The following is a 7,304-nucleotide window of genomic DNA, read 5'->3' as shown; positions in this document are numbered from 1 at the left end:
TACCCTAAGTTAACGGCTATATGACCCAGTGTCAGAAATAGTCCGAGAAGACCGGACAACTCGCCAGCACTGGCTAACCATTACCCCGGAATACGATCCTCAAAACGATTAACATCAGGGTTATTACTGCTGGGTAGACAGAGGCAAATGGCGTAAAAGAACCCATAGTTTCACCCTGCCCGGGATCAGGCCAGGTCCACTCACCTGCGAGGCAGTATGCTGACCATTACACAGGTCGCCATATCATCACTACAGCCTCCCCACATATACTCACACTACAGTACGACACACACGTTAAATAACATCACTACAGCACCACACATGCTACATATCATCGCTACAGCCCTCGCACACACAAACACACACACACCCCTCGACACAAGCTACATAACAACCCTCCACTTACTGACCAACTAACAAATCATTCTGGACTTGAGAGAGAGAGAGAGAGAGAGAGAGAGAGAGAGAGAGAGAGAGAGAGAGAGAGAGAGAGAGAGAGAGAGAGAGTTATCTGATACTGTTATGCTTATTTCAGCGGATAATTCTTCAGTTGTGGTAAAGTGATGTCATTTGTCTTTCCTGCTTTGCGTCTTGGGGAGCTGAGCTGATTCTGGGACGTCGGGGAGGAAATTTGGGTCGGGAAGGAGGAACAAGGTCTGGTCATCAGGAAGGGAGGAAGGAGAACAGGTCTAGGTCGGGAAGGAGGAACAAGGTCTGGGTCGGGAAGGAGGAACAAGGTCTGGGTCATCGGGAAGGAGGAACAAGGTCTGGGATTTAACACCTTCAACGGTAACATAACATGAACAAATGCAGCACAAAGATAACCTCACACCAAACCAAATACAAGTTAATCATAAATATAACCTAACGTAACGTAAACTATGTAATAAAACCTAACACCTGCAGTTAGCGTTAGGGAGCCATCAGATGTAAACAAACTGAGATGTCTAAACATCACGTGATCCGGTCAAATCGACTTTAGTTTAATCGAGTCTAGTTTAGTTTAGGTTTAAGTTTAGGTTTAGGTTAGGTTTAGGTTTAGGTTAGGTTAGGTTTAGATTTAGTTAGGTTTAGGTTTAGGTTTAGGTTTAGGTTAGGTTTAGATTTAGATTTAGGTTTAGGTTAGGTTTAGGTTTAGGTTTAGGTTAGGTTTGGTTAATTTTACTATCAATATTGAGTTCTTACAAGTAGTGTTATCATTGTTAAATTGTGTGGTGTTGATATCATCATTAGTTAAAATAATACATAGTAGCGAAAATTATTTATGTGTAATCATTATTTATCAATACTTATCTGCAGTAATAGTATATCATCGTACATGTTATCATCATTACTTGTTATCATCATTACTTGTTATCATCATTACCTGTTACATATTTTAATGGGAAGAAAGAACATCACCTGTGCTACCTGGTCACCACCCAAGCCTTAATTACACAGGTACAGAACTCCACATTAATTACCTGCGTGGAATATAAAGATGATCTATATGGTGAGGGCAAGAGGTAGGAAATATGGGGAAGAGGTAGGAAATATGGGCAAGAGGTAGAAATCATGGGCAAGAGGGAGGAATCATGGGCAAAAGGCAACAGAAGGCCAAGAGGGAGGTAATAAGAAGTAGGAGAAGAAGAGGAAGCGAATAAGAGAGTAAGAGGATGAGGAAGCTAAGAGGAAAGAAAGAATAAAGAAGATCCTTCATATTTTCAACACATCCTGAGCTCTTACTTGACCTAATTCTCCTATCGGAGTCTCAAGTAAATCCATCCACCTTTCGATGTTACTTCGTTCACAAGGATAAGTCATAGACTGGAAGATCAGGACCAACTCAGGCGATCCTTACAATGAAAACACCGAAGAGAGACGCCAATGATAAACCAGCGAGTTAAAACTGTGAGAGAGAGAGAGAGAGAGAGTTGTGTTGGTGTTTTTCACGCGACAGGTTCTGATTCACTGAGACTCCTGCTGGGGTGGGTGAGGGAGGTGAGGGAAGGGAAGGCGAGGTGAGGGAGAGGATAGGGAGGTAAGAGTGGGTAAGGGAAGGTGAGGGTGGGAGTGGGAAGGTGGGGAGGTAAGGGTTGGAAGGGGGAGAAGAGAAGGTGAGGGAGAGGAGGCAGGAGGTAAAGATTAAGAGGGAAGATGAGGGTTAGAATGAGTCGTGAGAGGGAGAGAATGGGGAGAGGACGTGCAGGGAGGTAAGGTTGGGAGGGGGAGAAAAGGAGAAGAAAGGGGGTTAAGAGTGAAGTCGTGAGGAGGAGAACTGTAAGGAGGGAAAGAAGGTGAGGGAGAGGGCAAGGGAGGGAGGTAAGGTTGTGGGGGGTAAAGCCTTTGTTCCCAGCTAATAAGGAAGACATTGTAAAGCTAAAGTGTACCGTATTAAATTTGTTATCGTTAAAATCAAACGTCCCTGTGTGTGTGTGTGTGTGTGTGTGCGTGTGTGGTGTGTTGTGTGTGTGTGTATGTGTGTGTGTGTGTGTGTGTGTGTGTGTGTGTGTCTCTTTTTACTGGGAAGATAAATGGATGGATGATTGAGAGAGAGAGAGAAGTTAACGTTGAAAGAAAGGGAAGAAAATTAATGCCAGGGAATTATGGTGGAGGAGGAAGAGAGATAATGGAGAGTAAATGAGGAAAGCGATGAGTAGAAGGGGATGAAAAGAAAGGCAGTGGGGCGACAGACAGAGACAGATAGACAGAAAATAAATTAAAGAAAGAAAAAATTGTAAAATAAAGCTGGAGAAAGAAGTGGAATAAATAAAGATGGAAAGATATGGGGGTTGTCACACGTGCCAAACACCCACTGACTTGAAGATGCTTAAGGTAGAAGTCAGGCCCACAGGAGAGAGAGAGAGAGAGAGAGAGAGAGGGTGCTATCAGACGTGGTGAGAGGACCCCGCATGGAAGTGAGGGTATGCTTTGCTTGCTCAGTCTCACAAGTCACTACCTCTTTCGCCTCCTCCCTTCACACATCCTCCGGCACTCACCAGATGACGGCTGACGGAGTGAGGGAGGAGCCAGAGGTGGGGAGGTAAAGGAGGAGACAGGAGGGGTAAGGGGTGGGCCAGAGGTGGGGAGGTAAAAGGAGGGACGGAGGTGGGTAGGTAGGGGAGGGACCAGAGGTGGGGAGGTAAAGGAGGAGGGACGGAGGAGGTGGGGGAGGGGTAAAAGGGAGGGCCAGAGGTGGGGGGAGGTAAAGGGAGGGACGGAGGTGGGGGGAGGTAAAGGGAGGACCAAGTGGGGAGAGTAAAAGGGAGGGACGTTGGGGGAGGTAAGGAGGGAGCCGGAGGAGGGGGAAACAAGGGGGGGCAGAGAAACAAGGGGAGGGCCGGAGGTGTGGGGGAGTAGGAGGACCAGAGGTGGGGGGGAGAGCCAGAGGTGGGGTGGGGAGAGGCGGTGATGGTGAGGTGGGGTGGGGAGGCGGTGATGGTGGGGTGGGGAGGTAGGAAGTGGGGTTGGGAGGCATAGGGTGAGGATGGTAAAGTTGGGGATGGGTGAGGTGAGGTGAGGTGAGGTGGGGTGGGGTGGGGTGGGGTGGGGTGGGGTGGGGTGGGGTGAGGTGGGGTGGGGTGAGGTGGGGTGGGGTGGGGTGAGGTGGGGCGGGAGGGAAGGTGCGGTTCAGGAGCCAACATACTGGGGTAGAATTCGGGCCCCTATTCCTCGTTTGACTTCAGGAAGAAAGGAAGGAGAAAGGAGGGATAAGGAAGGAGAAGGAGGAAAGGAAAAGGAGGAGGAAGAAAAACAAAAAGAAGGAAGGAGGAGGAGGAGGAAGGAGAAAAGTAGAGGAAGAAAGAAAAAGGGAGGAGGAGGAGGAGGAGAGAAGGAAAAGAGGAAGAAAAAAGGAGGATGAAAAGAAAAGAGGATGGAAGAAGAAGAAGGAAAAGAAGTAGGAAGTAAGAAGGAAAAGTAAGAAGGAAGAAGTAAGAGGAAAAGTAAGGGAAAAGGAGAGAAGGAAGAAAAAAGGAAAAAGTAAGTCGTTTCGCTGCTACAAAACCAAATATCTTTCTCGCATTTATCTTCTCCCAGAAATATTTCCTGTATTTGCCGACAAAATCTTTTAAATGGGACATAAAAATAATAACAAGAGCCTTTTAAACACACTGTGATCTTGGGGCTCTTGTGATACATAATGAGGTGATCTTGGGGGCTCTTGTGATACATAATGGAGTGATCTTGGGGAGGCTCTTGTGATACATGGAGTGATCTTGGGGGCTCTTGTGATACATAATGGAGTGATCTTGGGGAGGCTCTTGTGATACATATTGATCTTGGGAGGCTCTTGTGATACATAATGGAGTGATCTTGGGGGCTCTTGTGATACATAATGGGTGATCTTGGGGGCTCTTGTGATTATAATGGGAGTGATCTTGGGGGCTCTTGTGATACATAATGGAGTGATCTTGGGGGCTCTTTGACAGATAATGGGGTGATCTTGGGGCTCTTGTGATACATAAGAGGGTGATCTTGGGGCTCTTGTGATACATAATGGGGTGATCTAGAGAGCTCTTGTGATTCATAATGGAGTGGTTTTGGGGAGCTCTTGTGATACATAATGGAGTGATCTTGGGGCTCTTGTGATACATAATGGAGTGATCTTGGGGGTCTTGTGATATAATGGGGTGATCTTGGGGGCTCTTGTGATACATAATGGGGTGATCTTGGGAGGCTCTGTGATACATAATGGAGTGATCTTGGGGGCTCTTGTGATACATAATGGAGTGATCTTCTTGTTACATAATGGGGTGATCTTGGGGGCTCTGTGATACATAATGGAGTGATCTTGGAGTCTTGTGATACACTTATGATCTGGGGCTCTAGACATAATGGGGTGATCTGAGGCTCTTGTATACATAATGGAGTGATCTTGGGAGGCTCTTGTGATACATAATGGAGTGATCTTGGGCTCTTGTGATACATAATGGAGTGATCTTGGGGGCTCTTGTGATACATAATGGGGTGATCTTGGGGGGCTCTTGTTGTACATAATGGGTGATCTTGGGGGTTTTGTGAGACATAATGGAGTGATCTTGGGGGGCTCTTGTGATACATAATGAGATCCTGGGCTCTGTAGACTATGGGGTGATCTTGGGGGGCTCTTGTGATACATAATGGAGTGATCTTGGGGGCTCTTGTGATACAAATGGGTGATCTTGGGGCTCTTGTGATACATAATGGAGTGATCTTGGGGGCTCTTGTGATACATAATGTAGTGATCTTGGGGGCTCTTGTGATACATAATGGAGTGATCTTGGGGGCTCTGATACATAATGGAGTGATCTTGGGAGGCTCTTGGATACATAATGGGGTGATCTTGGGGCTCTTGTCATAATGGGGTGATCTTGGGGGCTTCTTGTGATACATAATGGGGTGATCTTGGGGCTCTTGTGATACATAATGGAGTGATCTTGGGGGCTCTTGTGATACATAATGGAGTGACTCTGTGATACATAATGGAGTGATCTTGGGGGCTCTTGTGATACATAATGGAGTGATCTTGGGGGGGCTCTTGTGATACATAATGGAGTGATCTTGGGGGGGCTCTGTGATACATAATGGGGTGATCTTGGGGGGGCTCTTGTGATACATAATGGAGTGATCTTGGGAGGCTCTTGTGATACATAATGGAGTGATCTTGGGGGCTCTGTGATACATAATACCCCAAGTGCGGCAGTTAACAGAGATCAACACAGTATAGTTATCAACCCTTAAAATATCAGAATATAAATAGTTAAATACTAAAGAACTGCTGGTGACTCTGTGCATGTACGTCTGCCAGCCAATCACCTGCCTCGTTACAAACTGACCCTAGGCCTCAGCTGAAAGTTTAGGGTGAACACAAGCGGCGGGGAGAGTTCCGAGATATTATAAACAGCGGTGTCTTTTTAGCTGGTATTTTATTATTATTGTTATTAGACATGTGATAAAATACATCCTGCGAACATTGTATTAAAATATTGTGATCATGCTAATTTATGTGTATTTTGCGACGAGAGGTTTGAGATGGACATAAAAAAAAAAAAAAACGTGTATTTTCGACAGGTCTGAAATGAAAAGAAAAAGAAAAAAAGAGAAAAATAAATAAATAAATAAATAAAACTAAAAAACTACTACTATTAACAGTGAAAAAAAACCCCTACTTGTAACAGTGAAACATATTATCGACTTTGAGTAACTGAGTCAGAGGGGAAAAATCGACACAGGGTTTAAAGGCAAAAACTCTTTAAAAATATACTTTCTCTGTGGATATTAATGAAAATCAGGCAATAATTAAACAATATCTCCCTTTTTCCCTTTGTTTATAAAAAAAAATATTCTCATCAAATAGAATATATACCAATTTTAATAAACCTTAGAACCAATTATCCATTTCATTCAGGATAACTGTTAATTGCCTTAGTTTTATATATTATACAAATTACAGATGTTACCACTGAGACCCCATCGTAAGAGAAGAGAAGAGAAGAGTACTGTATATTTCGATCGTAAACTAAATTCTACTTTCTTTCGATGTTATCTTCTACAGTGTGAGTTCAATGTTATCATTTACGTGTTATCACATAATTTCTACAATCATATATACTGTATTATACTAGTTATATTCTTGCAACGTCCAGTACACCATGTTTCAAAGTTTCCTCCTTGTATTACCATCAGAGCCAAGCGAACATTGTAACTGAGTAAGAGGAACAGGTTTATGCAGTACAGGGAGACGGGGAAAAAGTTCACACAATATCCATCAATATAATTCTCCCTAAGGAGCCCAAAACCTGACGATATCCACCACTACACATCTTTCTCCCTCCAAACATATAACAACATTCAACATTCACTAATATATTTCCTTTATAATCTTTACCACACTAACATTCACGTAAGAGTCACCCCCGCTAAGACTCCCGTATTAAATCAAGACCCAGGAAAGCAATCGTGTCATGTATTCCTCTTGAAGGGTTTGTTGAACTGGGAGACCACCTGGTGTTCTTAAAGGCACAGTTGCCACATAATACCTTCATTAATCATGAGTTGTTGATGCTGTCTCTTTCTGGCTATACTAAATACTGCCTTTTCTTGTCTTTCTTTTCCCTTTCCACTGTTTTATTGTTCAGTAGATAAAACTCACTCACTCATTCACTCTCTCTCTCTCTTCCTCTTTTCTTTTCTTAAATTAATTCATTATATAACTACCTCCCCATGGTCTCAATGCTCAAAACACTACTGAGTAATGGTAATAATTTTCCTCTGTTGTCGAGATAAGAAAAGTAAACACTGTTCCCTTTGTCCCAACTCGAAAAGAATGATATCTATCCAAATGT

The 7,304-nt window shown here is 43.9% G+C and overlaps 1 protein-coding gene across 1 annotated transcript; it reads right to left on the bottom strand.

The window, feature by feature from the left end:
• Positions 1 to 4,341: 4,341 nt before the first annotated feature.
• On the bottom strand, positions 4,342 to 5,577 carry LOC121866243 (extensin-like). The gene has a single exon (XM_042365855.1). It carries the CDS (start codon positions 5,575 to 5,577, stop codon positions 4,342 to 4,344), a length of 1,236 nt encoding a protein of 411 aa, XP_042221789.1.
• Positions 5,578 to 7,304: the final 1,727 nt, after the last annotated feature.

This window comes from Homarus americanus, unplaced genomic scaffold, assembly GCF_018991925.1.
Source record: "Homarus americanus isolate GMGI-L3 unplaced genomic scaffold, GMGI_Hamer_2.0 scaffold51842, whole genome shotgun sequence".
Lineage (NCBI taxonomy): Eukaryota > Metazoa > Arthropoda > Malacostraca > Decapoda > Nephropidae > Homarus > Homarus americanus.
Note: the sequence above shows the minus strand (reverse complement) of the source record. Positions and strands in the feature narration are given on the sequence as shown.

Coding starts and splice junctions, on each gene's coding strand:
- LOC121866243 (XM_042365855.1), bottom strand. CDS start 5,577: ATGTATCACAAGAGCCCCCCCAAGATCACCCCATTATGTATCACAGAG.